At 37.4% G+C, this 27,520-nt stretch overlaps 1 protein-coding gene across 3 annotated transcripts; it reads left to right on the top strand.

Moving 5' to 3' along the window:
• The first annotated feature begins 1,463 nt into the window (after positions 1-1,463).
• Positions 1,464-26,156, top strand: LOC117307187. 3 transcript variants are annotated; one of them, XM_033791862.1, is made up of 11 exons: positions 1,464-1,557; positions 3,391-3,495; positions 10,870-11,043; positions 11,463-12,440; positions 16,344-16,544; positions 19,290-19,382; positions 20,077-20,214; positions 20,896-21,111; positions 23,410-23,532; positions 25,169-25,277; positions 26,017-26,156. In XM_033791862.1, the coding sequence occupies exons 2-11, from the start codon at positions 3,391-3,393 to the stop codon at positions 26,154-26,156; spliced, it is 2,277 nt and encodes a 758-aa protein (XP_033647753.1). In that variant the 5' UTR covers positions 1,464-1,557. The 3 variants fall into 3 exon arrangements, with proteins under 3 accessions (XP_033647753.1, XP_033647752.1, XP_033647754.1); XM_033791861.1 differs by having other exon boundaries at positions 20,896-21,117; XM_033791863.1 differs by lacking the exons at positions 1,464-1,557; positions 3,391-3,495 and adding an exon at positions 6,526-6,595 and having other exon boundaries at positions 20,896-21,117.
• The last annotated feature ends 1,364 nt before the right edge of the window (positions 26,157-27,520 follow it).

Genomic DNA, 27,520 nt, shown 5'->3' with positions numbered 1-27,520 from the left:
GTGGGAAGCCTAAACCTCTTTTGTGTGAGTGTTACAAAACTGACATGATAGAACGATATCAATTTTGTTTCTTCTATTGAATGACAGTCCAGAGCACAATGGGAATCAAATTTGCATGGTTCCTTTCCGTATAGGCCTATACTTTTCAACCCCGGCTGTGAACCGTGCATGTGGATTGGGTGCACTCAACCAATTCATGGTTTTGTGAGCTGTCTCCAACTCACAGGCGTGATACTGGGGCATGGCAACAAAGGCGATTGCCCCCATACCCCCTGGTCAAGCCTTGATGCCCTTGAATGATCTAGTCGAAATTTACAATTTCCTCATAGGGTACCCTTTTAAACCAAGGAGAAAATTCCTTGGTGCCCTTGCCTTTTCAAAAATTTTAAACCATGCATCGGGCTTGCAATTGACACCTTTTTCTAAATCATGAATGCCATCCTGTTTCTTTTTTTTTCTTCTTGTATGACCATTCATAATTCTGCGTAGTTTCTTCACACTAAAAAATAGTTACCTAACGCTTTTCCTTTGGCTGGTTTTAAAGTGACGCCAGCAGTCTCTTGTGAATCCGGCTTTCCATTTTGACATCATTTTTTTGTGCGACGATGATCCGGTGTCGATGGAAAATCAGGGAAATCTGATGATTTGTTTTTTACAGATGATCTTGGGAAAGTACCGAGTATAGTGCTATGCTAAAACACACATCGACATTAATATTCTAGTCGCCGACGCAAGTTTCCATCTCATTGAAAATCAGTGGGTTAAGGCTAAATTTGTAAAGAAGAAGGTCAATGTTTCCTGAGAAATTGTGTTAATTTCACCCAACTACCGAACATTTTAAACAGGTAGTTGATGCTGTCTTCTTTGCATGCGCTAATTATAAGTTAACGTAAAGAGCTCCTAGCTCATCAGAACACCGATTTGGGCTTTGGTATAGTTGCTCCTTTTTATAGCTCCATGCTCAAGTTTGACATGTCAATCAAGATCAGAGATCAAGGATTAATAATTTATTTCAATCACCTTCCATATCAGATTACTTAGTCAACTTGTCTGATTGACCTTTTCAAGACCTTTTATTACGAGAGGTACGGTATGCATTATGACCGTCTTTTTGCATCCACGGCTTCGGCTTAGATAGATTCGGCTTCAGGCTCTCTCGTCTGTGAAGGCCTGAGCACGTACAGATAGGCAAAGCATGCGCAAAAAAGTCAAAACAACCGCGGGGCCGGGCCAAGCTAGCCTGAGCCGAAGCCGAATCTGGAGTCGAAGAACTGGCCTCTTAACAGAGCAGTGAGTCAAAGCCGTGGTTTCGAAAAGGGCCTACGTCTGAGGATAAGAGAAGTTTTTGTGAGACAGCGCCCTCCTTTGGCAGCAAAACTTTTTTGGCAGATGTCTTTTTGTCCGAACAATGAGAAAAATGGCCGCTCGTTCAGGGCGTAAGCAGTTCTTGCTGTGGAAAAAGGACCGTAAATCCACCCTTCATCGAGACGTTTGGAATAGTATTCACTCATAATTCTAATAAATTGGAGTCGTAGGCTTATTTTGAGTGGTTAAAAGGTAAGTTGGGGTTCGACTTTCGTCGTTTTACACGCAGTGAGTCCGTTGATAACAAATATGTATCAATGACAATCAATAATCGATGTAGTTGAGAATTCTTTAAAAAAATTGAAAGTAATGTTATTGCTTAATATTTATCAAAAGTAAGAGAAGACGAGAAGACGATTGAGGGGGTTGTTTGGAAGGTTTGATAAAGGAAGTTGGACCATGCGTGAGGGTCAGATAATGTTCTATGAAAATGCATAGAATGAGTTAATTTAAATAGTTTGTTTTGATGATCTTCCTGTCAAAAGCTCTCAAGCAAGGCAAGGGAACTTGTGCTTTTGGCAATCAAACTCCCACCGCACTGACTGGGGAGTGGGGGGGGGGGGGAAGACAAATGGCAATCAAACTCCCACCACACTGAGGAGGGGGGGGGGGGGGTGGGGGACAGATAACTCTCATACACTTAGAGAATTAGAGAATTAAGTGTTAATTATTAGGCACTATAAAAATCGAAAGTTATTATTATTATTATACAAACATTGGTTTATGATTATGAATTGCACATATAAAGACATTGTGATTCAATAACTAGACAGCAATACATATTCCAGTCATTTTGAAATCAGCTTTTACTGTTTAGTGTTACTGTTAGCTTGGGGGACTCAAACCCACCTTGTGATTGCAACTTCAAGTCCTGCAGTCTAACCACTTGACCACGGTGACCGGTTACTACACGATGAATGATCTACAGACTAAATGAAGTAACATGGGCTTTTGTTTTTCTTTGGCTTCATGAATCCTTTGGTTTTGAATTCAGGTAAGAATTCAAAAACAAAGTAAAGGGACACAAAACAATTTGTTTAAATGGACAGGAGGAGTAAATTGAAAAAATAAATGTCTCCCCTTTAGGACCCCTAATGATTTTGTTTGTGTGTCAAGTTATTTATTTATTTAAAAAAACTAACTAATAATTGAATCTAAATAAGTGTATCAATACCATATACTCTACCATCACATTAGTTAAAACTATTCCAATGGTTATACCTTAAAAATAAAGCACCAGAAAGTGATTGGTATTAAAGCCATTGGATACTTTCGGTAAACAGTATTGTCCAAGGCCCACACTTCATGTATCACAACTGATATAAAAAATAACAAACCTGTGAAAATTTAGGCTCAATCGGTCATCAGAGTCGGGAGAAAATAACGGGGAAAACCGACCCTTGTTTCCGCACGTTTCGCCGTGTCATGACATGTGTTTACAATAAATCCATAATTCTCGATATCGAGAATTGATAATTGTTTTAATGTTTTCTAAAAAAGTAAAGCATTTCATGGAATAATATTTCAAGAGAAGTCTTTCACCATTACCTTCTGTAAACCCTGTAAGTTATTGTAAATCTGTGAACCCTTTTTTTTTTTCTGTGCCGAAAGTGTATAATGGCTGAAGTGAATGCGTACTGCAATTTTTTAGAATTTATTAGAATGATTAAATTTAAAATTAGTCACGCTTCGATGTTAGTCTCATTCATCCATATATTCAAATTGACAGATTGACATAAAAAAATAAAAGTAGGGTGACTTTTTGATGGAGATTTGAGAAGGTTAAAAAGTAAAAATCAACTCAAACTAAAAAATAGGTATAAACAAACACAAAGCTGTTCCGGGTAGTTTTGCTTTGATTTAGCTCTTAATAGCTTTAAAGTGGAAAGTAGAACTATTATAGATCTTGTCATAACCTCATTGGGATTTTCATGTCTCATACGGTCCTGGTTACACAAATGAAAACTGTTAGCAATTTGATCTTGTTTAAAATAGATTATCTTTTCATTGATTATAATACCATAGATGGCAAGTTCTGGTGTGTATTCAAGTCCTGCAATCTCGCATTTAGACCTTCTAAACCTTACTGATGAGGAGTTTGATGCTGTGCTTCAATTACTAGGTACAAAGGTAAGATCTTAGTGTGAGTTTTGAGTAAAGAACAAAGTCGCTTTCTCATTTACTTAACTACATTTTAAAACTCATTTATCTGTTTTTGTATTTGATATAAAATACGATATTATAAATAAAATATGATATTACCTTGTGATTGATTTTGAGTCCCACCTAATTTCATCATACCATTTTAATTTTGTTTTCCATTAATTTCATTCCATTAATTTTAATTTGCAATTTTGTATCATCTTGATGCACATTTTGTCTGATTTATTATATGTAGAGATGGGAATATTTTAGTACCAATGGGGTTGCTTAAAGACACTGGACACTATTGGTAATTGTCAAAGACTAGCCTTCACAGTTCGTGTATCTCAACATATGCAGAAAATAACTAATCTGTGAAAATTTGAGCTCAATTGGTCATCAAAGTTGCGAGATAATGGGAGAAGAAAATTGGTAATTACTCAAAGTAATTATTAGCATAAAACCTTTCTTGGTGACGAGTAATGGGGAGAGGTTGATGGTATAAAACATTGTGAGAAACGGCTCCCTCTGAAGTGCCATAGTTTTCGAGAAAGAAGTAAATTTCCACCAATTTGATTTCGAGACCTCAGATTTAGAACTTGAGGTCTCAAAATCAACCATCTAAACGCACACAACTTCGTGTGACAAAGTTTTTTTCTTCTTTCATTATTATCTCGCAAGTTCGATGACCGATTGAGCTCAAATTTTCACAGGTTTGTTATTTTATGCATATGTTGAGATACACCAACTGTGAAAGCTAGTCTTTGACAATTACCAATTAGTGTCCACTGCCTTTAATGGCCTGACGTTTTGACCCTAGTGTACTTTTGGGCATTTGGTATTTCCTGAAATAAAATGTCTTTTACTCAATACTTTGTTTAATACACAGAGAGGCCTTTATTCACTCCACCAGAACGTTAAAACAAATGTTCTATAGCACAAAACAATTTTCAGATACTTGGAGGGAACATTTCATATGAACAGTGGTTAAAGATTTATGTAAAAGAAAAGTGGAAACAATATTTGTAAAAACTGTGTTTACTGCCAAACCAGGAAGTGCAAACCAAAGAAGCCATTGAGACTCTCACATGAAGGTCTTCTTTGTCTTTGACTAAAGAGATTAATAAATAAAATCAGTTTAATTGTGATTGATTGGGGTCAAGCTAGTGGTATTGTTTCCTGTGAACAGTTTCAGTTGTACACATGTTAGGGGCCGCCATTCAGGTTTCAGATTAATCAGAGAATATCTTTTCCCGATTGTTTGTATAATTTAGACCTTTTGTGACATGATTGCTTTTATATCAATTATTACAAATTATACATTGAAATGATTCACACTTCCTTTGCCGAAGAATGCAGAGTTAATCTCATGGGTGGGTGTACTGTATGACACAGGTTAATCTATAAATAAATACATTGGTCATAACACAAATTTCAAGTCACTTCTACATCATTACAATCTCTTGTAAATAATTTACAACAGAAATTATAGGTATAAAGGATTAAGTTGGCTATATAACCGTGTGACGAAGTTCCTTGGAATTAGGTGGGCAGCAGTAGGATCGCAAACTGTTTCTACAGTCTTTTTGATGTCTCTTTAAAAAGACTCCTTTTAACAGTTTGACTATTTGTATCACTTTGAAGTTTGACTAATATCTAAATTCAGACAACTGGACAGGTGTTCACCTTCAAGACTGAGTAATTAGGCATAGAATTAATTGTGCGTTAAAAGACACACTAATTACCGTACTAGAATAGATTTGATCAACTGCAAAGGCTGCAAACAAATTTGTAAACTTTTGTTTTGCAATGTTTAATTGCAATCCTTATTAGGTTGGACTGGTTCTCCAAATGAACATTTGGGCCTTTTTCACAATGAATTTCAAATTCTCTGTGAGGCCCCAGGACTTGTTTTAACCAACCAATATCCCACCTCACTTTCCCACTTCCCCGCCGAGGTCCCTATTCTAAAAATTACCCTGGGGTTTTAAAGCTTACCCCTACTCTTGAGCAGGGGTGGCTTTTCACTGGGGTATACTTGGGCAGACTGGGGGGGGGGGCAGAGTAAAGGATCATAGTGTAAAAAGGCCAGCCATTATTCCCTGGGCAGCCCCAGGGAACAGAGTGGTAAGAAAAGGGCTTTACTATTGGGTGTATTACACAAATATTTGAATAAATTTGACATAATTTTCCATGTACATATGTATGCTGCAGACTTTGAGCACCGCACTCAACAGTATTTCAGAAAATTAGATTTTAATACATGGTTCAGGCACACCTTGTGTACTTTTAAACAGCAAGTCATGAAGTTCCATGGGAAATCCGGTCAAAGAACTTACATGTAATTGTAGTTTGAGCCACATCTAGTGTAGGCTAGCAAAAATTATCAAAAGGTTTTTAATATTCCTAAACTGCACTTCAACACCAGATTAAAAATAGGTAAAGGTTTATAGGTGAAATTACTATTTACAGGTCTACAGGTTGTAATGTAATGTAAATGGCTTCTGTTCCGATATTCTAAAATAATTTGTAGTCATGCCCACACCCTGCATTTAGTGGCCCCTGTATCATCATCAAGTCGTGGGTGTATGGGTGTCGAATCTGTCCAGCCCCTCTACACAAGCCCCCAATAAATCCCCCATAAAACCTGCCGTTAAATTTAGGAATGAATCACATCCCCCATCCCTTCCAACCATGAGCCGCAATGTAAAAAGTCCCTTCCTCTTCGAGGAAGTTTGTCAGCACAAAATACAGCGGCGTGTTTGTACGAGAGGCAGAGTGTGACCTCACCGCTCGATCGTGGTGATTTTTTCATCACCCCTCTGCTCGGCACGAAAAGGTCAGCTCCGCTCATCACCAGAAATAAAAGTCAATTTCCTGAAGTAGCGGTTTCTACTTGTTTAGGATTAAATAGTCTAGAACACAAGCAACCTGAAACCGTTTGCATTTTGTGAAGAATCCTGTGGTAACTGTGGAGATATTTGAGCTGTCGGAGTCACTGTGTGATCTATTTTTTGGATGTGCTTTTTGCCTGGTTCATGTGATTTAAAGCTCCTTTAACATGGTTCTGAATGAGGGGCAAGGAATGGTAAGAGAAAGTCTTTATCTTGATTTTGATTAATTAGATTCAAGCTGACAATTTCTTGTTTTTACATTGTACTTTAGTGGATGTAACAAATTGAGTCTGTATGGAACTTTTGCCCTTGTTTTACAAACATGCAAAGTTACAAACCCTGCAAGTTTTAAGCAGTATTTTTTTTCTGTCTTTTGAGTCTAACATTTTCAAAACATAATGTGTCCATCACAGCTAAGAGTAAATTGATGATTTGTTTCTTTGTTGATTGTATTTCATCAAGGATAGAGAACAAAACCAAACAAAAACCGGCCGAGCTGAAGAATAAAACATTTTTTGAGAAATTTGATTTTATGGATCAACATGTAATAAGCTTTTGAATATGTTTTCCAAAACTGCTCAGTGACAATGGTTAAAATTGATTGAGCTGGGAATGAGATGTAGCAGGAATTTCTTCATCCCTGTGCATGTGATGACAGACTCAGTGTTTTGTTGACATGCCAATTATGAAATCAAGAATAAAGAAATCATCACAATCACTATAAAACAGAGGGTTTGTGTGTTTTTGATGTTGTCAAACAAATTTGACTCCTAGATGACTTTTTCTGTAAACTTTTTCAAACAACTAAGCACAGTGTAGCCCAAGTAAATATTTAAAGAATTGTTCTTGCTTTGTCAACTTGAATAAAAACCTTCTTTAAACATCTTTCCAAACCTGTACATTTTGAACAAAATATCAGCTGAAAAATCTGGGCAGTAAAAGTATAAAGAGATATCCAGACATCGTTTTTTTTTTAACGGGTGGGCTGAGACGATCAACAATTTTTTTGTTATGTGGCCTTACAACTACATATCACCAAATAGTTCAAATTATAAATACAGAGCGGAAATAATGTGGATGATGGTGAGAGGAGGTATAGTTTGAAACATTCAGTGTGGTTAACATAAACAAATTATTAATTGTCATTGTTTTGATTTATGCCTGATAGGAACAAAGCTCAGTTTTGCTGATTGGATTATTGAAATCAAGTTATTAGATTTTTGTTGTTGGTTTTTTCAATAACCTTTTTGTTTTGAAGTGGTTTTATAATTTTATTTTCTGTATAATGTGTTGCTTTTTAAGCGCCTAGAGACCTAGCAAAGTCAATTTACTATTACCATTATTTATCCTATTACTGAAATGTTGTAGTGTGGAAAGGCCTTGAAGTATGCATCCTGTGTATATCTTTAACAACAGACTGTGCCAGTATTGAAGACTGTCTGACTTTACTGCCTAATGACAGCCTACCTGACCATCCCAGAGACAAAGAGTGGAGTGGTTCATAACAACCACCACATTCCTAGTAGTCCAGGAAAAATACTTTTTGTTTTTGGGGGGGGGAACCTCAAACAAATTGCAATAGTTTTTATTTTACCACAGTGCATTTTGTTAAGGTCCTCAGAATGAAATACTTATAGTTTTATTTTCTGTATTATGTGTTGCTTTTAAGCGCCTAGAGGCCTAGCAATTTTATTACCATTATTTATCCTATTACTGAAATGTTGTAGTGTGGAAAGGCCTTGAAAGTATGCATCATGTGTATATCTTTAACAACAGACTGTGCCAGTATTGAAGACTGTCTGCCTTTACTGCCTAATGACAGCCTACCTGACCATCCCTGAGACTGATCATAACAACCACCACATTCCTAGGCAACCCCGTCGATGACAATTACTTTTAGTTCCTGTTTGATTTTCCACATGTTACTCATTTCAATGACATGGAAGAATCGCCTGCATGTACCTGTTGCTATACTTGTGAAAACAGTTTTGCAACGCAATGTTGTACAACTTGTTTCACCGTTTATTGAGAATGCAGTTGTTTAATAAATCCCCCTTATTTACCCATTAAAGGGAAGGTACACATTTGGTAATTACTCAAAACAAATATTAACTTAAAAACTTACTTGGTAACGAGCAACGGAGAGCTGTTGATAATATAAACATTGTGAGAAATGGCTCCCTCTGAAGTAGTGTAGATTTTGAGAAAGAGACCTATAATTTCTCACTAAAATATTAAAAGACTTCTAGCCAGAAGTCTTTTATTCCTATCAGAAAGCACACAAACCGTTCAACAAGAATGTTTATTTCTTTCATCATTTTCTCAGAACTTCGATGACCAATTGAGCCCAAATTTTTACTGGCTTGTTATTTTATGCTTATGTTTGGATACACCAAGTGAGAGAACTGGTCTTTGACAATTACCAAATGTGTTCAGTACCTTTAATGTAATTATGTCTACTAAACAAGTATACATTTTAAATAGTCCGAGTTTCTTTTTACAATGTTAACTCTTGGGAAAGAACTCACTTTATGGGGAGCTCAAAACTATTCAATATTCTAAGCCAGCTTAAAAGGCAGTTGGACACCTTTGGTAACTGTCAATGACCAGTATTCTCACTTGGTGTACATCTCAATATATGCATAAAATAATAAACCTGTGGAAATTTGGGCTCAATTGCAATCGTATTTGCAAGAGAATAGTGAAAGAAAAAACCTCCTTGTTGCATCATTTTGTATGCTTTAAGATGCATTATAAAAGGCTCTCAACTGAAGTCTTTTAGTATTTGAGTCAGAAATTACTTCTTTCTCAAAAACTACATTACTTCAGTGGTAGCCGTTTTCTCACAATGTTTTATATTGCTCGTAACTAAGTAAGTTTTTATGCTAACAATTATTTTAACTAATTACCAATAGTGTCCAGTGACTTTAATGAGACGCACACAACATTTGGCAGTGCAGAAACTGAGCAGATAATTTATTCACATTAAGATATGATGCACTGTCTCACCCAGCACCAACACATTAAAGAATGTGCCACGCCTTCTTTGTTCTTTCACTATTTTGACGGATGGGCAATAAACAGCAAGACAAAAGTCTAGACAACTGTCTGAGTGCTTCCAAACGTGCAGGGATTTGGTTTCTTCCTCCTTGGTCTGACAACGTTGCATGTCCAGTTTCAGCCACTATGGGCATCACACAAATCCGTTAAAAGTATTATTTGTATTAAGGATTGTTGAAAACAGATGAAACATTAGAAACAAATATAACAATATTGTATTTAAATCTTATTTTTAGCTAAAAGAGACATTCTGAAACTAATATAAGAGGTCCCGGTTTCTTAGGAAAACAATTTGATTGTTAAAGGAGCATTACAGAATTGGTAAGAAACAATAATCATGAAGATCACATACTTACATAAAACTTACACGGTCTTATGATGACGATAGTTGAAAACATCACTCAAAAGATTTCTGTATGAAATGTCATATTTGATGAGTAATAAATAATCTAACTTCGCGATGGAGTTTTATCGCTCAGTGAGCGTTTTATTCATTTTTATTTTAGCATCGATGCAATGCAAAATTTTTAATCAGTTTTTCACTGTTCTCTCGTGACCCAGATGGCTGATCAATCTCAAAGTCAAACTTCTAGAGGTTTGTCAGTTTATGTATATGGTGGATTGCATAAAGTGCTTACACTGCCAGCAACTGTTTTGTTAGCAAAAACCAATTCTGTAATGTTCCATTAAATATAAATGGTTTGTTTCTGATAAAGTAACAAGAAAAGTACTGAGTAACACTAACAGAAATATTTGTTGGAAGAAGCCAACTTTAGATTGAAACTCAAGTTTCAGTTTCTGTTTTACATGGAACTGTCCTGTTGGACAGTGAAGTCATAGTTGGTCTTGTTTAAAGGGCACTGGACATGTTTTGTTACAACTCAAAACTATATATTTGCGTAAAACAAACTTGCTCATTAACAATGGACAGCTGTTGATGATAGTATAAAACATTTTGAGATATGACTCCCTCGGCTCCGAAGTAATGGTAGTTTTTAAGAACAAGGTTATTTCTCACTAAAACGATTGAATCTGACAAAGACTTGAAGCTATTTTCAGGCATCTGAAAGCACACAAATTTGTGCAACAAGGGTGTTTTTTCTTTCATTATTTTGTTAAAGCTGCGATGACCTATTAAGCCAAATTTTCACAGATTTTATATTTTATGCAAATGTTGGGATGCACCAAGTGTTCTTTCAAATGGTGAAATGGAGTTTCAAGTATTAAGAAGCCTTGTCTAAGGGTGGCTCTCATAAGCTCCAACAAGTATAGCTTTGCAGGAACATCCATGTACATTCAAAGACGTCTCCAGAATGACCTTGCTCAAGCTGGAGAATGAGGTTTTTAGAAACATTCACTTTTAAAGGCCTCCATCTTAATACTTTTCTGAACTCTTCTTTCTCACCAGGAGCTTGAAGACACAGCCCGTGTTTTCCAAGACGCCATTCACAAGCTCCAGCATGAGTACAAGCGTCTGAGTCATGTTCAGTACTCAGACGAGGAGGAAGATGGAGGTTCGTTTGCAACATCGGAACAGAAACTCAACAAGTTGTGTGTCCGCAACCGCAAATGCTTGTCAAGGGTAGGTTTACCCCCTGAACCCCACACCCCCCCAAAAAAAGTTAAAACATATTAAAATTTATAAGAGTGGTTTTTGGAAAAAAAGTTATGCTTAAGTCAAACTGTCCCATTCGCATTTGGATTAATCTTTTGAGACATGATGTACAACCAATAAGAAAAAACCAGTTGGAAAATGTTATATTTAATAGCATGATTTAAGAGGATGTGTGTTTTTAAAACAAAGATAAAGCAATATTGCAATATGAATGGATTTTTGCAATGATGTTGAAACTGAAAGATAAATCTTTGTGAAATTTGTTTACCCACTATCATGTCTACTACAAGGATGTGAAAGCAATGTCTAAATTTATAGTGAAGACGGTTACTTTAGTAATTTGATGCTTTACATTGTAATGAGTATATGTGAATACTTTGTTACAGTTGATGGCAGTGGAATGGGAAGCGGAGAAGAAGTCAGAGTCTAGTTCTGAGTTGAGTTCTGAGATCAGCTCCGACGACCTGACCGACCAGCAGGATTCAGATTGCTCCGAGAACTCCTCAGAATGTTCAAGCTGCCTCAGCCACAAGAGGGACACGCAGACGTTTGCCGAGTTAGAGTCTATCAGTGAGGAGGAGGTGCCAGAGGGACAGAGACCCACCGATCTGGAATCTTGCCGAGACTTCGTCCAGAGTCTCGCCGCTCAGGTGGAAGCCATGCAGGAGGCCATTCGCAAGAGCAAAGAGAACATCCTGGAAGTGTCGGACAACAAGAAAGCCTGCGTGCGCAATAAGCACAGCTCTAAGAAGAAACTGCGCGTCGGGAGCGACGTTTATTCAGACGTGGCAGAGGAAGAGCCTCCAATACCAGACTACGTGTACAGTCTGAATTGCTCTGGGATGGAGGATGATGGCAGCTATGAGACTCCCATGAAATGCAGGGAGAAATCTCAAAATGGGTCGACTCTCCGCAACAACAACCATCATCATCATCATAATCATCACAACCACCATCAGAGTAGCCTGAACAACAGCCTGGATCAATCCGAGTACGAGGAGGTATTGAGGGTACCACGCCATCATCACAGCAGACCGGAGTCCAGTCAGAATTACATGGCCGTCTCCTCCATGTATATAAACACTGAACTCCCCATGAACAACTTGTTGAGAACTGATGATAATAACCATAAGGTCAGCCAGAAAAAAACAACCGTGGACGACACCGCGATTTATGAGTTTCCACCGGCGGAAGATTGCTCAGAAATCGGTGAGGATTGTGGTAGCAGTTTGAGGGGAAGTCTGTCATCCAATAACCACGATGACATCATTTACAAATATGATGGACCCATTGTTTTCGGCTCCACCGACACTAGCGAGGTTGTACACATTGAGGAGAGGGACAGTGTCAAGAAATGGGATCCGGTAAGTAAGTTCAACTTCAACTCTGAACTACATGGTAATGCATCACTTCTTTTCTGTTTGCAGGAAATATTGATAAAACTATTGATTAATAAGGAAATTTAACAATTAACAAGGATTGCGTCGTGGCCGAGTGGTTTAAAGCATCAAATTCAAGTTCTGCTGTCAAGTCATCGGGGTGTGTGTTTGAATCCCAGTCATGACACTTGTGTCCTTGGGCAAGATGCTTTACTATATTATTTGCTTCTCTTCACCAAGGGGTATACCTGCAAGTAAAGAGGTTGATATTGATAAAACCTTTGGAGCGCTATGTTTGCCCAGGGTTGTACATGTATGTATAATCCCCAGAGAGCTGCATGGGCCCAATGACATTGGCACTAATGTGAGGCGCATTGAAACATTGTTGTAAAATGCACTACATAAGTATCTATTTTAAATTATTACATAAATAAGCAGAAAAACACACATTGAATAAAGTTAGGTGTACTTAAAGGCAGTGGACACTATTGGTAATTACTCAAAATAATTATTAGCATAAAAGCTTACTTGGTAACGAGTAATGGGGAGAGGTTGATAGTATAAAACATTGTGAAAAACGGCTCCCTCTGAAGTGACGTAGTTTTCGAGAAAGAAGTAATTTTCCGTGAATTTGATTTTGAGACCTCAGATTTAGAATTTGAGGTCTCGAAATCAAGCATCTGAAAGCACACAACTTTGTGTGACAAGGTGTTTTTTTCTTCATTATTATCTCGCAACTCCGACCACCGATTTAACTCAAATTTTCACAGGTTTGTTATTTTACGTATATGTTGAGATACACCAAGTGAGAGGACTTGTCGTTGACATTTACCAAGAGTGTCCAGTGTCTTTAAGAAGGCTGTTCATGTACTACCCAGCCATGCGATGATTGTGATTCCTGGCAAGAATCATAACAAATTAAACCATACTAAATCAGGATAGATTGACCCTACTAATTTGATTTGTTTTAAAAATCAAGATAACATCAGGAGCCAGCTTGGCCTAATGTTGTCCTTTCTGTACACTACAGTTTGATTGTGCCTGTTTTTAATCTGAGGTAAAAAAAAAAGAAACAAAGTTTACTAATAAGTCTCGTAATCTTTTGCTTATTAAACGCAATTTTAATTTGATGCTTCCATAATAACGGATATTGTTTTCAGAAAAACAGAAAAGGTTGCTGTACCCAAATGACAGATTTCTGACACCTTTTTCGCTGTAGAACTGGATGACTGGTCTAGTCATGCTTTTTACCCTTGGCCATTTTCAGTAACTTCCTGTGGGCAGAGCGCCCTACTTAGAGGATGGCTTTAATACAAGCCCCCCCCCCCCCTTTCTAAAAGGGTAAAGTCTCAAGCTCAGTATAGAAGGCAAAGTTGCGCACAGCCGCGCATTTCTGACAGCTGTTATAAGAAGTTGGTTTATTTTAAAAACTTAATCCAGAACAGTTTTATCCCGGAAGCATTTCATTGCTGGTGGGAATGTTTCTTTTTGTCAAAGTGACTTGCGCATGTTGTGGCACTTTGTTTTAACAGCTTCATGTACTTCCTTTCCTACAATCTCCCAGATGGTTCTTTCTAAACATGATTGATGGTGGTTTTAGCTGTGAATGTGTATGTGAGGTAGGGGAGGGGGTTTAGGCTTGATACATGAATCCCGGTTCATACTTCTTGCGAATGAGAAGGCAAAGCGAATTTTGAGGTACGGTGTTCGCAGTGAATGTTTCGCATGAGTTGAGCCCATTTCAACTATTGTAAATTATTCGTTTAGAATTTGTGATCTCAAAATTTGTATCGCATTCGCATTCGCAGGAAGTATGAACCGGGCTTAACTGCGAGGCAACAGAAGCAACATTTTCAAATTATGCCCCTGGCCACTGCCTTGTTGCTCCATTGTGAAATGTTCCAGTACAAATGGTCATTCTAATAATAATAATAATAATATCAAAGTCTTATATAGCGCACGTATCTACCAAACAAGGTACTCAAGGCGCTGAGTATCAGAAAGATAGGTTATGGAAGTGATGAATTCTGAGACCCAATTATTTAGCACCTCACAACCTTCCGTTTAAAATGTGCAAAGTATCATACTTGGGGGCCAATGCTTGGTACTTTAAAAGACATTGAGAACTAAATGTTATTACTTGCATTGTGGATTTGGAAAATCTGAAATCGCTGAGGAAATTCAAATGAAACACTTGCTTTGGTGGGTGCTGCCGTCCATTTCACAAAACTCTTCCTAACTTAAGACAATCTTAGGACTTAAGACGAGTCCCAACCCTGCACTGTAGCATGCAGACCTTAAGATTAATCCTAAGTTAAGACGAGTTACTCGTCCTAACTCGAGATAAGACGAGTCCTAACTCTTTGTGAAATCGACGGCAGGTACTGCAGTAATTCTTCCTACTGTTGCCCTTGGATTTTCTTTTAAAACTTTTATTAAATAGCCTGAAAAGAAAGACTTCACCATGCATAGGGTGGGGGGGGGGGGGGTTACTAAGTGAAGTTTCCCTACTTTTTTTCTGGGGACCAAATATTATGACTGCTGATGATTAACAAACCCATCTACTAATAAATCCACCTTGAGTCTTCAAATTGCAGTGTCATTATCGCTCATCCAGCATTTGGATGTTGCAAGGTTAAGATTGTGAAAAACTTTATTTTTCTGTATACAGGCCTATTCATACTATGCATAGTGCATGTATACGTTTCAATCTGCATTTTAAAGATAAGGTTAAGGTTTAATTTAAAAGCTACTATGTATTAACATACATCCGTAGTGTATTCGTTACCCTAAGATCGGTGAATTTTATCTGCCACAGTGAGGTGGTTTGAAAGAGAGCTTGACTTCATATGCGTTCATTAGCAGTAATTACATACAGAAGCATGAGGAGTACTCTCTTTTTGTCTTAAAATAGTTTTTAGTCTTAAAATAGTTTTAAGACACATAAAACACTTAACACGCCAGTTGATAGAACAAATTGGACACACAAAAGTTGTTCGGTATGTTGGTTCCTAACCCCCCCCCCCCCCCAAAAAAAAAAAAAAAAAAAAAAAAAACCCAAAATAATAATAATTAAATGATAACAATATCAAAAAGTTAAGAAAAAAAACTTTTTCTTTTTAACTTCAAATATTTTACAACTAAGATCCAATTCATAAGAAAATGAAGATACCATATGAAAAACCCTAGATTGTAGAGTAGGGCTTTAAAACCCAAAGATAAATGAATGTAAGTAGGCTTCCCCTCGTACTCGGAAGCTTTCACACTTTGTGCTCATAGTTGCTGTTTTGTTTCAACAGCCTATCACATCCATGTATACTGTTGGTACTTTGCACACATACAGTACATCATAAATTCACTTTCTTTCTATTAAATTTACTTTTAAAGAGGCAAACTTTTCCTGATTGTTTTTTTTTTCTTTCTGAGAACAAGCGATTAGTTTCAGTTTCATTTTCCTTGTTGCTTAATTTGAATCTGCAGTATAGTACAGTCTGTACCAAGTTGTCTTAATACAGAATATATTGTCTCACTGTATGTACTTTTAACAATTGAAAGGCATTGGGTTATCCAGTCAAGTTGAATCTTTTAAAACTTAATTCTCAAATTAATTTCATTTTAAACGTTCTAACTTTGATACTTGAGGACAAATAATTTGTGTATTTCAGAGGATTTCTTTACTTGCAATGTACTTTTTTGTTTCCACATTTGTGATGGATTTCACCTAATGTATGAAATAGAAAGAAACAAAAATACATGAGTCTTATAGAATGCGGGTTTTGGATTGCATAACTCCAGCTGTTTACATAGTAAAATTCTAGACTCAAATTTAGTTGAAATTTCTCCTATTTTAAGACAACTCTACCAACCACTCCTCTATCTTTGAAACAGATGTCCATTGTCCAGGACCTTTATGCCAACATCCAACGTCCCCACCATGACCACGGAGACAGCCCCATGCTCAGGGCAGGGGAGATCAGCATGGAGGGATACATGGAGAAACTACCCATGGGTAGAAGGAGAGCCTCGTTCATCAAGAAGTGGAAGAAACGCTACTTCAGGGCCAAACAAGGAAACCTCTTCTACTATGAGGTTTGTGTGCTAGGATTATTAATTAGTTATTCTATGAAAAGGTTTTTAAGGGATTTATAGGAACTTATAATGTGTTGAATTTATTGAGTGTGAATTTGTTCTTCTTCTTCTTTCTGCCTAAGTAGTAGTTAAAAAGCAGGACAGTTTGTTTCAGAACTGAGAAGTATCCCCAAATCAGAAAATCTACTCAGCGGTAGTATAATATGTACATGTGTAGCAAGACAGTTCTCTAAAGAAAAACCAATCTACCTGGCATGCAGACACACACATGGTGTAATCGCAAACCAAATCAATATTTTGTTAATCGAAAGTAGCTTTTTTGACTTCATCCCAAAGAACAATGCACACAATATACATGAAAATCAAATGTTCCTTAAGAAATACTTTGGTACCTCGTATCAATGAACAGAACCATAGTGTCAGATGCCAAAATCTTGACATCATTATTTATAAATGTCAGTGACACTTTAATGCAATGTAAGGAGCCAAGCATAGACTTACACAAGTTTGTTATAATATACGGAAAAATGACTCAGAGAACTACAAACTAATTGTTCCGCTTTGGGCTGTAAGGAATCATCCAAACCTACGTCTATGAGAGTCTTGTGCGTTGGTAATACCTCATTTCAAAAAGATATAAAAAGCAACAGTTAGCATGACATCATATGCCAGAAATAAACCCTGATTTGTAACAGATAATTTAGATGGTGACATTTTACTGTGCTGAGAGCCCGCACTGCATAGGTAATGTTTTTATTTTAGAAAAGTTACTCACAGTCACAGTCCTCAAAACAAAAGGAAGATTATTATTTATTTTTTTGGCACATAATAATAATAATTCACATTTAAATGACACCTTACAGGGGAAAGAATGTGACACTATAAAGCTGAACTGACTGCTTGAAAAATAGCAAGACCTTAACTCAATAATCTTGTGTCCCATCTACAGGTTAAACAAAACTGAACTTTTTCGGTTGGCTCTCTAGACAAAATCATATGAGCATGTCTCAACATTCTGTAAACCAGGTCAGGTTTTGACCCTCAGTTCATACATTATCAAAAGCCCGGTTCATACTTCCTGCGAATGCGAATGAGATGTACAAGTTTTGAAGTCACAAATTTGCAACGAAGAATTTGCATCAGTTGACTCAATCCCGCAAAACATTCTCTGCAAAAACAGCCATGTGACATTAAAACCTGTATCGCATTCACGTCGCATGAAGTATGAGCAAGGCTTTACTAATGTTTGGTTTGTTTTTCCATGTGGTTGGGGGTTGTGGGTGTGGGCTGGTCATTAACTTTTCATATTGTTACTGCTGTACTGATACACAACAATCGCTTGCTATTCGTAAATACCCCAGAAAGTTTCGCTATTCCTATTGGTGGAGAGCACGTCACATGGTGTTGTTTAAACGTGTGATATAATCACGACTAGAAGTGTTTAAACAATAGGTGTGGCGTGCAAGCTTTACGCTTGGCACTAATTTACGCGTGATGCAATAAATTATACAGCAATCAGTGCGCATGTGCTCAACACCTTGTACCACGCATTTATTCCCTTTTTAAAGCCAGTGGACACTATTGGTAATTGTCAAAGACCAGTCTTCTCACTTGCTGTATCTCAACATAATGCATAAAATAACAAACCTCTGAAAATTTTAGCTTGATTGGTCGTCAGAGTTAACTAAGAAAGAAAAAAACACCCTTGTCACATGAAGTTGGGTGTTTTCAGATGCTTGATTTCGAGACCTCAAATTCTAAACTTGAGGTCTCGAAATCAAATTTGTGGAAAATTACTTCTTTCTCGAAAACTACTTCACTTCAGAGGGAGCCGTTTCTCACAATGTTTTATACTATCAACCTCTCCCCATTACTCGTTACCAAGTAAGGTTTTATGCTAATAATTATTTTGAGTAATTACCAATAGTGTCCATGCCTTTAAGAAGATTGTGAGATGTTTGTCTAGGTTAAAACATCCTTGCACCCACTACCCTGAGCTACCTGCTATTCCTGACATTCACACTTCACTCTCACTCTCCCTCTGCATGTCCTGTTTTTGTATATAACAAGAACTGCTTCAAGGATAAACAATTCCCTTCCTCTTTCCTGACTACCCACGGGACTCTATACCTATTTATAAAGGCAATAATGCAGTCACAAGTTTCCCCACCAGAATTTGTAATTGGCATGTTATTCCTAAGCCTTAATTTATTGAGGTTATAAATAGCATGTGGATGTTTTCAGGAAGTTGGGAAGGTTTATTTGTGTTCCGAATACAGCAATCCAATGAAATTTTAGAGGTTACATCATTCAGAATAGAAAGTTGTTTTGCTATGATTTGAGTATGCAATATTATTTACTTTCATTCTGTATTGAATGTAGAAGAGTTATATCATAGTACCTTGACCTTTTTACTGGATGGCTTTGATCATCTTTTCAACTTGTTTCATTCACATTTATGTAGAGGTTTCGATTTGTATTTATAAATGCATATCAGGATAACATGTGATATCAAGGCACTGATACCTGTATGTTTCTTGGAGAAGTGTTTTGTGTAAAGTTTTAAAAACTTTTTCAAATTTGACTGACAGAAGGACAGCAACAACTTTGATAATTGTTTATATGCCTGTGATTTTTTCACAGAACTTAAGAAAGTACTGAGTAGAGTGCTAACAAACATCGATGTATAGGTAAACCCAAAATGAATAACAACTTTGATGTTTGAAAACTTGTTTTCTTCAATAGGATCACAAAGCAAAGAAATCTCTTGGATATATCCAGCTCATTGGCGGCCGCATAACAGAGATCAGCAACAAATGCATCGAGGTGACTGATTTGGTGAGTCATGTGCTAGATATGCATAGAGCACCTGCCCTCTTGTTTCAGAGTCGGTGTCAGAAGCGGGATGCACAAGCCTGTGGACATCACCCAACTGTATTCTCCTAATTAATGGATTTCCTGTGATTGTGCTTGGTTTTTGTTTGTAGTGTTAGACAGTTTATTGGGAGAGATAGACAATCAGATTACATTTGGAGTGAATCTTTTGGGCATGGCAGGGGCTGAGGGGCCGATGATGCTATTGTTTTAACCCGGAATTCTAGGGATGATTTCATTGACCATGAAGGGTTTGTAGGGGGGGGGGGTCAGTCAGAATAACTCAACTGTCTGACCTTGGTGACTAGTCTCTATGGAGGCTAAAAGTTGAAATGAAAGTTAAAAGCAAGTTAATGTAGCGCACCAAACTAACCCAACCACAAGAACAAGCTCTGCCCTTACAAGTATCCATTTACCTCCTGGGTGAAAGAGAAGTGTTTACAGTTAAGTGTCTTGCTCAAGGACACAAGTGTCATAACTAGGATTCGAACCCACACCCTGAAGACTTCTATCAATTAATTAGAGGAAATTTATCTAGCGCCAAAATAGACCAACATTTTCAAAGCCACCATTGAATTTGATGCTCTTTAACTACTCAGCCATGACACCCCATAATGAGAGACTAGTGTTTGAATTCTAATCCCCTTGTCCCACGCAGAGAGGTCGAGTACTCCTGCTCCGATGCAGCAGTCGGATGGAGTTTGAAGACTGGAAAGTCATCCTGAATGCAGAGAGTGGTGCTTACAACACAACTCCCAAGTCACCTAGTGTGTCTACTACAAATAGTGTCAGAAAGGTACATTGGTTGCGGTGGATTCAATTATTGAAAACCCACAATTTTTCTGGTACACCCAAATTCAAAACCAGAAGCCAATTACATTAAACAACAATTCATGAATGAAATGTTTGATACAATAAATAGCCTTCCCAAAAAACAAAATTTCTTTGCCTCGCTTGCACCACCCCCCTCCCTCCCATGAAAATGTCTAGTCATGCCAGTATTTAAAACGTATCACTGAAACTGAGCTGAATAATTGCTGTTCAGAACTTGTTCATGAATAACAGCTGCATTACATGAAAGCAAAAATAATGGGCGTTTTCTATTTGGAAATTAAATATAAACTGCCAACCAGTTAATATATCAGGCTGCATGATTTTCATTAGCAAATCAATATGGTGAAAAACAAATCATTTGATTCAATGGAATACTCAAATGATTATCAAGGTTCAAGGATCATTTGTTTTCCACAGTATCATTAGATAAAAGACATTACCACTCAAGAGCGATCACTTCAAAGAATACATCTTTACAGTAAAAATATTTATCGAGATCTAGATGAAAACAAGAGGGATCGATTTTAGAAGCAGAACTTGTAGGCAATGTCCCTACAAACATGCATTATCATTTCCTCTAAGATCGTAACTAGGAATTGCTTGTAAAATTTATTGTGTTTAATTTTACTTCCCCAACCCTCAGCACATTGCCATTGTTGATCTGGGAGGTTGCTCCGTCCGAGCGGGAGTCCTTTCCGACGTGGATTCCCCCCAACCACAAATCTTCTTCCCATGTGTCGTAGCCACCAACACCAAACACAAAGATCGGGTGTTTTACGGCTACGAGGCTTTGTCACCTGAAGTGAGGGCCGTGTCTAAGCTGTCGTCACCGTTCCGTAACCCATCTCACCAGGAGCAGGTAAAGGTACTGTAGCCCCCATTCCAGTTCTCTAATTGTTGCTGGCATGACAGTGCTGTTGAAGCATGATGCTTGAGAGTCTTGCACGTAACATGCTGGCTAATGACGGGGCTCATTAAAAGAAGATTAATATTGGCAAAGGTTGCCAATATTGCTTGCAAGATCAGCTTTGTATATTATTGCAGTACGCATATTCTGTGCCCATTTAAGACATCTATGTCATGGCAATTGCATAGTATTTTTTATCTTCAAGTACGCGCTAATCCTCCAATCAGATTCGCAGAATGGAGTGGTGATAAAAACCTATATTGCACGGCTAATATCACTACCTGCGTCTTGTGTGTTCTATGTCACGCGCCAAGTTTGCTTGAAGATAAATACCTCGTTGGATATGGGACGCTTTTGTGATATCTTATATTGTATATTCGTTTTGGTTTTACCCTTACCCCAATGTGTTTTAGCACTCAGTGCTTTCCCAAGTTTTGTAAAAAATAATCACAGGCATATTACTTGGTGGGATTCAAACCCACAACCTTTGCACTTCTAGAGCAGTGTCTTACCAACTAGACCACCGAGATTGCCCAGATATTGTGCAACTTGACCCATTGGGATCCTTTGGTACTCCTGCTACTAACAAATTGTCTGCACCATCAGCTTTTTCTCTACATGAAAACGTTTCTGAAAACTTGAAAAACTAGTTGGACTATTTTGGGGTTGAAAGAACAAAGTATAATTATGAGTGAGAATTTTAATCTGAGACCTCTGGATTAACTTGCCGGGGCTCCACCAACTGAGCTATCTAGCTCTGATGTTGCCAGTCTCCTTATTTTGTCTATCTTTGTTAAGGGTGCCCTTAGGGTTTATTATAACTCACATCATCTGACTTTTTTTGTTACGCCTGTTATTTGCAGTTTTTCGTGAGTTCCAAGAAATAATGGCTGTAACATTCCATAAACAAAAAATCGACATTTACATGTATAACGGAGTAAAGCAAAAATTTCATTAAGTAACAGTCAACATAAATGTAATAAATAGAGTATGGAGCCGTTTTTTTAAGCATTAGCTTGTAAAAAACAGCCAGACAGACAAAGAAACATGACAACCAGACAGACAGACAGACAGTCAAAAGGACAGACGAACTAGGACATGACAAAACGAGTTTGTAATAATAGTGACCCCAAAGTCAGCATTAAGTCGCAAAATGTCAGTAGAACTTCTAACCATTATGTGACCGATGTTGTTTAGGTTGTTTTTAAATAAGTTGCTCTTCCTCCATGTTTTAATTATTTCCGATCCATAGATGTAGTAGTCTATTTCTAACTCCATGATTTGACACACGGCCAATTGATAAATATAATGTAGCTCTATAATGAATCCAAATTTTTATCAGGAGCCAACAGATTTAACCAAATTATGGGCTGATTGTTGCAGCTGCTATACTCATCACGCCCTTAATGGCAAAGGGGCATTGCATTGCATTGCTGTTGAAGGGTGTTTGGGTCAATATTTGCCCTTACAAAAAAGTCCTATATCAGGCCTGATACTTCACGGAGGCAACGAAGGCGATTGCCTCCATGCCCCATGGTCATTGCCTTTGTGCCCTTGAAATGCTGTAATAGAAACTTACTATTTCCTCCCCCTCAATCAAATTCATGACAAACACGAAAATAAAACCATATGGAGTGTCCCAGATTGCAGAGTAGGGTTTTTTAAACCAAAGATAAATGTATGTAAGCAGGCTTCGACCTCACAAGCGTTCGCTCTCTCTCAAGCTTTCATGCTTTGAGATCAGACTTTTTTTAAAACAGCCTAACACATCCCTGAGTAGTTACCAGACTTTGAATTCTATAGCCTTGCATGTAAAAATGGCTGGCAACAACTCTTCGACACCTTGGGTATTTATCAAAGACCAGTATTCTCAGTTGGTGTATCCCAACATATGCACACAAATTTTTGTTGCTAAATTGGTCATCAAATTTGCAAGAGCACATTGTAAGTGAAAACACCCTTGTTACACAACATAATTATGTGCTTTCAGATGTATAATAAACAGCTTCAGGCGAATTCTTTTGTTATATGAGTGAGAAATTACCTCTTTCTCAAAAACTACGTTGCTTCGAGGGAGCCTTCTCTCACAATTTGTTGAACATGTACCATCAACAGCTCTCCATTGCTCGTTACAAAGTAATTTTTTATGCTAAAAAATTATTTTTGAGTAGTTACCAATAGTGCCTGTAATATGAATATTGTATGTGTCTAGTTCCAATACTTCTTTGATATTGTGTATTTTTTGTACAGTTCAAGCTGAGTATGCAGACAGTTGAAGGATTACTAGACATGGCCTTTACTGAGTTGGGGATCGATCCAATCGCTTATCAGATCATGGTGATCGTACCCTTCAACCTGGGCGTTAAAACAACGGTAAGTTCATTATTTAACCCATCACATTTACAATTATACAGGCATGATATTCTTCCTACATGTAATTAAGTCGCATTTCCATTTTGTTAGCCCTCTGAAAAATAAGCTAAATTATTTTTAGATAGCCTGAAAAGACTATGAAAGCCTTAACCAGATACTTGTAGGTCAACGCTTTTACTTAAACAAGTTTTTCTACTTTTTTTTCAAGGGCACAATGCCATGCCTGAATTGTATTTTCATCAACTTTAAGTGTAATTTTATGTATTTTATGTATGGGTTTTGGCGTGTTGTGGCCGAGTGATCAAGCACACCAGACAAATGCTCTGGTGTTTGTGATCAGCAGTTTGCGGGTTCGAGTCCCAGTATTTACGCTTTTGTTCTTAAACAAGAAACATAGCCATTATTGCTTTGTCCCTCAAATGGGATTGTATTGTGGATAATGCGTGTAAAAGAGCTCAGTTACACTTATGAGCAGCCGACAGCTCCTAAGCCCGTATAAGGTGCCACAGTAATCCGTCTCTTAATTAAAATCTCTAAATTACAAATGCAAATTTTGTAAATATCAAAGAGTTGTTCTTGCTAATGAACATACTCTTTACTAAGCCAAATTTCCTAAAGCTGTTTTTGCGAGACATTTATTTGATTCAAGCCAGTACCCTGTCTACAAGATGGTATCGACCGATGAGTCACAGCTTGTAGTGTTTCCCTTTTTAAACTTGACCTTTTTTTCTTTGTTGAATAAAAATATCCTGTAAATTAGGAACTAATACGGAGATACATGTAAAGCTAATGGCAAAGTTGGATCAAGGCCCATAGTTAACCATAGTTTTGGCAAACTTTGATCAAATGCATGCCAGTCACTGATGGTTGGACTCCACTAGTCGACAATTCGCAACCAGCCTAACGAGGTTTTTTTGCATCGCTGATTTTCAATATTAATTTTAATTGCACAGTGCTGAGAGAACTAACTCCTATTGTCAAAGACCAGGGCCCAATTTCATGGCTCTGCTTACCGCCGAATTCAGTGCTTGCTATCACGATTCCCCGCTTACGTGCAAGCGCCGATTTTCTGCGCTAGCCTTGTAAGCCTAGAATGCCTAGTAACGGGGAGTACGCACGCGCAGAAGCCAAAATTTGCCGCTAACCAATGAAATACGCTTGCCGTAAGCACAGAATTACCTGCTTCCGTAAGCGCCGATTCTGTGCTTACGGTAAGCAGAGCCATGAAATTTGGCCCAGTATTTTCACTTGGGGTTTCTCGACATATATTTCTCATAAAATAGCAAACCTGTGAATATTTTGACTCAATTGGTCATCAAAGTTTCAAGAGAATAATGAACGAAAAACGCCCGTGTTGCACAAATGTGTTTTCAGATGCGTAATAAAAGACTTCAGGCCTAAAGTCTTTTTAATATTCTAAAAAACTACAATACTTTAGAGGGAGCTGTTTCTCACAATGTTTTTTTATCAACAGCTCTCCATTGCTTGTTACCAAGTAAGTTTTTGTGCTAACAGTTATTTTGAGTAATTACCAGTGACTTTAACAATGCTTCAATGTATTGCCTTTAAGGTTATAAAGGGCTGAATATTAATCATTTAAAATAATATGAAAACATTTTGTACTTTTATTCTGCAGGAGAAGTTAGTAGAGATGGTATTTGATCGGTTCAATGCTGAGGGTGTTTATGTACAAGAGCAGTCTCTGATGGCTTTATATTCATACAAGGCCACATCGGGCATTGTTGGTAGGTTACTCAAAGTTATGCTAAACAAAAGTTTGAAAAAGGCAGTTGCAACAATATTTTTGTTCTTTTGTTTGAAAGTAAATTAAATTCAATTCAATTCAACTAATCTATATTAGGTCCCAAGGGTAATTCAAATGCTCGCATACAGTAAAAACATTGACACATTCAAAACATTAAAAATAGATTAGTGGAATTATGATACAGAATGGGAGATTTCTTATTTTATTCTGGAGTGGGGGGGGGGGGGGGGGGTGGGGAAGGCAAAGGATCCCCTTACCTTATTCCCCCCCCCCCCCACCCAAGAAATAAAATACAAAATCTCCCTTTCTGTTTTGTAATTCCCATATATATTTTGTTGGATAAGATTTCTAGTGTGACATCTTCATTATCTTTCTTCCATTTACGGCTGTCTCAATTTTACTTTAAGACACTTGCCGTTGATTTTGTTTTGCTAAATTGTTCATAAAAAACAATTTCCATTAGCTGCTTCTTCATCAATTCAAAACAATTCAATTCAATATTATTTATTAGTCGTGTTAAACAGTACATGAAATTCCTTTTCCTGGTGTGAAAAGTTTGTATAAAAATATATAACAAATAAATAAAACCACAAATTATGACACACCACTCTATAATACAAAGTGTGAAAGACTAGGGCCTATACAGAATAAAAAATAGAGAGTGGAGATATTCATTTGTTTTGATTCTTGTACACTCCTTTGATTTATCTTGAGTGCAGTCAACATTGGTGAGAGAATTGACGTCGTTCCTATTGTGGAGGGATACTTCATTCAGAAAGGTGTTTACAGACTGCCTTTTGGAGGACGGCATATTACTGAGCATTTACGTCGCCTGCTCACAGAAGGAGGTTATAGGTGAGCTTCCATACATAATAATATTTCACTTTCAATTCAATCTTTATAAATTCTGTATTTTCGTACTAAATAATGTTTCACTGTTTCGGTTTTTTTTTTTGTGGGGGCTGATATTAACATTTCTGCATGTCCTTTTGACGAATTTGGACAGAAAATATTTCTAGTTTTAAAAGTTTAGGGAAATGTGCCAGAATTTACCCAGTGAAGTTAAAATAAATATAAATCGGCCACAAAATATTTATCCACAATGCTGTCGTTTATTGTAAGTGTCAGCGCTTGTGCTCCATTGTCGTTTCTATTGTTATGTTAAGAGGAAGCACAAAGAAAAGAAAACCACAAAGAAAATGTTTTGTCACATTTCATGTTTTCACCTTCAGTATCGCCGAAGTGACGACACCCACACGATAGCGGAATCCCCGATCCCTTTATGGAGTTGTTAGCTGATTTGAGCTGACAAACGTTGTCATTGCAGTAGTTAAACGACTCGCAGGAATTATCTTGCAGGCAGTGTGCGGCACATATCACGTATGAACTTGCTTTTCTCACCCGGTAGATTGTATCTTTGAGGGCATGGCCTTGAGTTGGACTAGGATAAAATGCAATGATGTTTCCTTGATGCATTTGTTAGTCACGTGATGCAAGTTGGCAGGCTCCATTTACAACATCGGAGGAAACGACCATCAGGAATTTGTTTGTCAACAGGGACAGAGTGTTTGCGACGACAGTCATAATGCAGTCACAACTTTATCTGCAACAGATAGAACAAGCTAAAATTTTCAAAAAATCCATTTCAAAACGTAACTGTTGTGTAAAATTTGCATTCATTCAGATGTCTGGCTCGGGCGGGATTGGGAGTTCTAGGGTTCTATAGATGGTAACAAACATACCACGTGACCTTCTGTCATTTACAAAATAACGAGCGGGAAACACACGCGGGCGGTAGCAAAACATTCGCCTGTTTGGAGAAAGAGTTATATCATGATACTTGTTATTATCGATTGGCGACGCTGTTTTTTGACTGAGCTGACATTCCGGGCATATTAAAACGAGGCTTTAATTGGCATATTAAATTAAATTGAGCCATTCAACAATTACAGAGTTTGTGCAAAATACCTAGAAGTATCTCACGTTTACAAAATGGCATCGTTGTAAAAGCCAACCTTCTTTTAAAAACGCGGCGCAAGGTCCGTAATTTCGAAAGGAACTGAAAGAAGTCTTAATAATAATGACTTTCTTAATTACAGCTGTAACAACACGTAGTTTTTAATTCTGTATATAAAGGATGCTTCTTTTCATTCGGGAGAGTAAAATTTAATTGTTGGTCACGATAAGTGTTTTGTCTTCAGGAGCTCAGTCACTGCTTGAAAA

Source organism: Asterias rubens, chromosome 2 (genome assembly GCF_902459465.1).
Source record: "Asterias rubens chromosome 2, eAstRub1.3, whole genome shotgun sequence".
Classification (NCBI taxonomy): Eukaryota; Metazoa; Echinodermata; class Asteroidea; order Forcipulatida; family Asteriidae; genus Asterias; species Asterias rubens.
This window is presented reverse-complemented; position numbering and strand designations above follow the sequence as displayed.

Bases quoted from the DNA above. Each gene is read 5' to 3' on its own strand.
- LOC117307187 (XM_033791861.1), top strand. From the start codon at position 3,391: ATGGCAAGTTCTGGTGTGTATTCAAGTCCTGCAATCTCGCATTTAGAC. The intron at 11,044-11,462 runs GTAGGTTTACCC...ACTTTGTTACAG, and splicing joins ACCGCAAATGCTTGTCAAGG to TTGATGGCAGTGGAATGGGA. The intron at 20,215-20,895 runs GTACATTGGTTG...CCCAACCCTCAG, and splicing joins CTACAAATAGTGTCAGAAAG to CACATTGCCATTGTTGATCT.